Source organism: Spinacia oleracea, chromosome 5 (genome assembly GCF_020520425.1).
Source record: "Spinacia oleracea cultivar Varoflay chromosome 5, BTI_SOV_V1, whole genome shotgun sequence".
In the NCBI taxonomy this organism is placed as follows: Eukaryota; Viridiplantae; Streptophyta; class Magnoliopsida; order Caryophyllales; family Amaranthaceae; genus Spinacia; species Spinacia oleracea.
In genome coordinates, this window is record NC_079491.1 from 39,442,752 (window position 1) to 39,445,231 (window position 2,480).

Below are 2,480 nucleotides of genomic sequence, written 5' to 3' on the forward strand. Positions count from 1 at the left end.
TGTCTAAAGTTAGGAAAACTTGAGGACCATATTATTATACTCTCAAACTAAAGAGATAAGAGTGCAAGCTGCAAAAATATCCCAGGTTTCAAAGGTGTTGACTTCTAGCCCTTCACAAAAATTTCCATTGTTTTCACAGTCCTTTAGGCAGGAAGTTTTTGTTTTATCTCTGCCATTTTCATCGAAAAGAATTTACCACGTAGTACTCCCTCCGTCCTTTTTTGTTTGTCCCATTTTACTCTCTCTTTGATATTGCTCCATAACTTAAATGGTAAATTTTTGCACTTGGTTTCTCTGTATCTCTCTCCTCATTAGACCACTTTAATAAGATATGTGTTTTATTTACACCGAATTCCTAATAAAGTGAAGTTTCTCCGAGCAATAAAAAAGGGACAGAGGGAGTAAAGGTTTTGATGGCGTAACCCTTGTTAAACTGTCGATCCATCTAAATTGACTGCTAGAAGATGGTATATCACGGTATCACCATCAGAAACAGCAAATTGTAACTGAACCCACCCCGGTGTCTATAACTAAGCAAACCCACATTGCATCAACTCAATTGCCATAACCCAGGCGGAGGCAGACTTGTCAGGCAGAGCATCCACCGTGCACTGAACAAGCAGGCAGTGTTAAGAACAAGCACATCCTCAAAGGAAACAGATCCTGTCCAAATCTCAGGATCTTTAAATTTGGTCGATGTTGCCATTTTGACTTTGAGGTGTTCTAATATGAAGATGAAAAGTGGATGAAAAGAACTGAAGAGGATTCCCAGTTCATCCCCAAATAGTAAATCAAAGAGAACAACACCTAGACTCAGGAGATTTTCATCAACAAAACTAGTAAGGATTCATGGATGTAATCAGTTTAAACATCAATAAATTCTCTGAATCACCATCCAACTCTTCGTCAACCAAACCAACACCAACAGAGTAAAACAATAAATTATACGACCTCAGCACTAACAATTCAGCACGACTACATGTCAATCATCATGTTCAAAACTCAAAAGTATGTTATCAAGGCCAAAATTGAAATCCATTATATCAATTAAAGTCATACTCGGCTATAATTAACCAAATCAATCTGTTTTGCCAAAAATCTTAATCACGACATACGAAATTTTTTCAAAAATCCCAGTTTGGGGTTCTATTCGAATTAATAAACCAAGAATCCAGTAAACAACACAAAATACATTCTCATTACTATTAACTACACGAATCCAATTACAATAACCTGAAACAATGGTTTGTTTCATACAACATTATTCAACCTCAACTGAAAACATAAGCTTCCCTCAAAAAACAAACAAACATAAGCTTAAAAAAACCTCACATTTGGAACTCCAGAAAACCACTAATAATTCCCAAACATTAGAGGCTTAGAGCAGCTTGAGCATATCCTCAGCGCCACTAAAAGTAAAAGCGCCGCCATCTTCCATATTAAGCACCTTAACGACGCCATCTTCAACCAACATTGCATACCTCTTCGATCGAACGCCTAATCCAACAGGCTTATCGCTCAAATCGAGCTCCGCGCCGATCGCCCGAGTGAAATCACCATTACCGTCGCTTAACAAAAGAACTTCATCATTGATGTTCAGATTCTCTTTCCAGGCTTTCATCACAAAAGCGTCGTTGACGGAAATACAAGCTATGGTATCGACGCCTTTGGATTTGAGTTCGGCGGACTTAGCGACGAATCCAGGGAGGTGTTTTTGGGAACAGGTGGGGGTGAAGGCGCCGGGGACGGCGAAGATGATGGCTTTCTTGGAGGCGGTCAGGTCAGCGATGGTGACGGTTTGGACTTCATCGGAGGCGTCGAGGTAGGATAGTGTGGATTCGGGGAGTTTTGAGCCGACGGAAATGGCAGCAGTGATTTTAGGGGTGGTGGTAGAAAAGCGGAGGGGTTTTAGAGCGGGTGAGGATTTGAGGGAGAATGAGGGGGTAAGGGTGGAGCGGAGGAGGTGGGTTTTGGGGCGGAAGATAGAGGATTTAGGGGTGGAGAGAGAGAATAGGCGAGATACGGCGGTGGTTGCGGTGAACGCCGCCATTGTTGTGGTGATGGGGAGAGAGTGAGGTTAAAAGAAGGTAAGAAAAAGTGGATGGATAGCAGTTCAGAGTGTGAGATTCAGAAACTTTGGGGGAATGCTTCTAGAAAAGATAACCAGAAGGGGTTGAATTTAACGCAAATGTGTCACCTACTCATTAAATTATGCAACTCTTCGTTTGCTTGTGAGTCTTGAGCTCCTCCATTCTTTAAAACTAAATATTGTATGCACGTTATGTTTGCGTGGATTTTAAAATATTTGTAAACTAACATTAATAAATAAATACTTCATCCATATTTGAAAAACATATATACTTTTCTTAAACGATCGTATTTTAAAAAGAGATTATTTATCTTTTTTAACATGTTTTAGTAATCACTTATCACTATATTAATATTTATTTCTTTCTTGTGTTCTTATATTTACTCACATC

General features: G+C 39.6%; 1 protein-coding gene across 1 annotated transcript; it reads right to left on the bottom strand.

Moving 5' to 3' along the window:
• Positions 1-1,175: 1,175 nt before the first annotated feature.
• Positions 1,176-2,235, bottom strand: LOC110777645 (peroxiredoxin-2E, chloroplastic). The gene has a single exon (XM_021982237.2). The coding sequence runs from the start codon at positions 2,048-2,050 to the stop codon at positions 1,379-1,381; it is 672 nt and encodes a 223-aa protein (XP_021837929.1). The 5' UTR covers positions 2,051-2,235; the 3' UTR covers positions 1,176-1,378.
• Between the last annotated feature and the right edge of the window lie 245 nt (positions 2,236-2,480).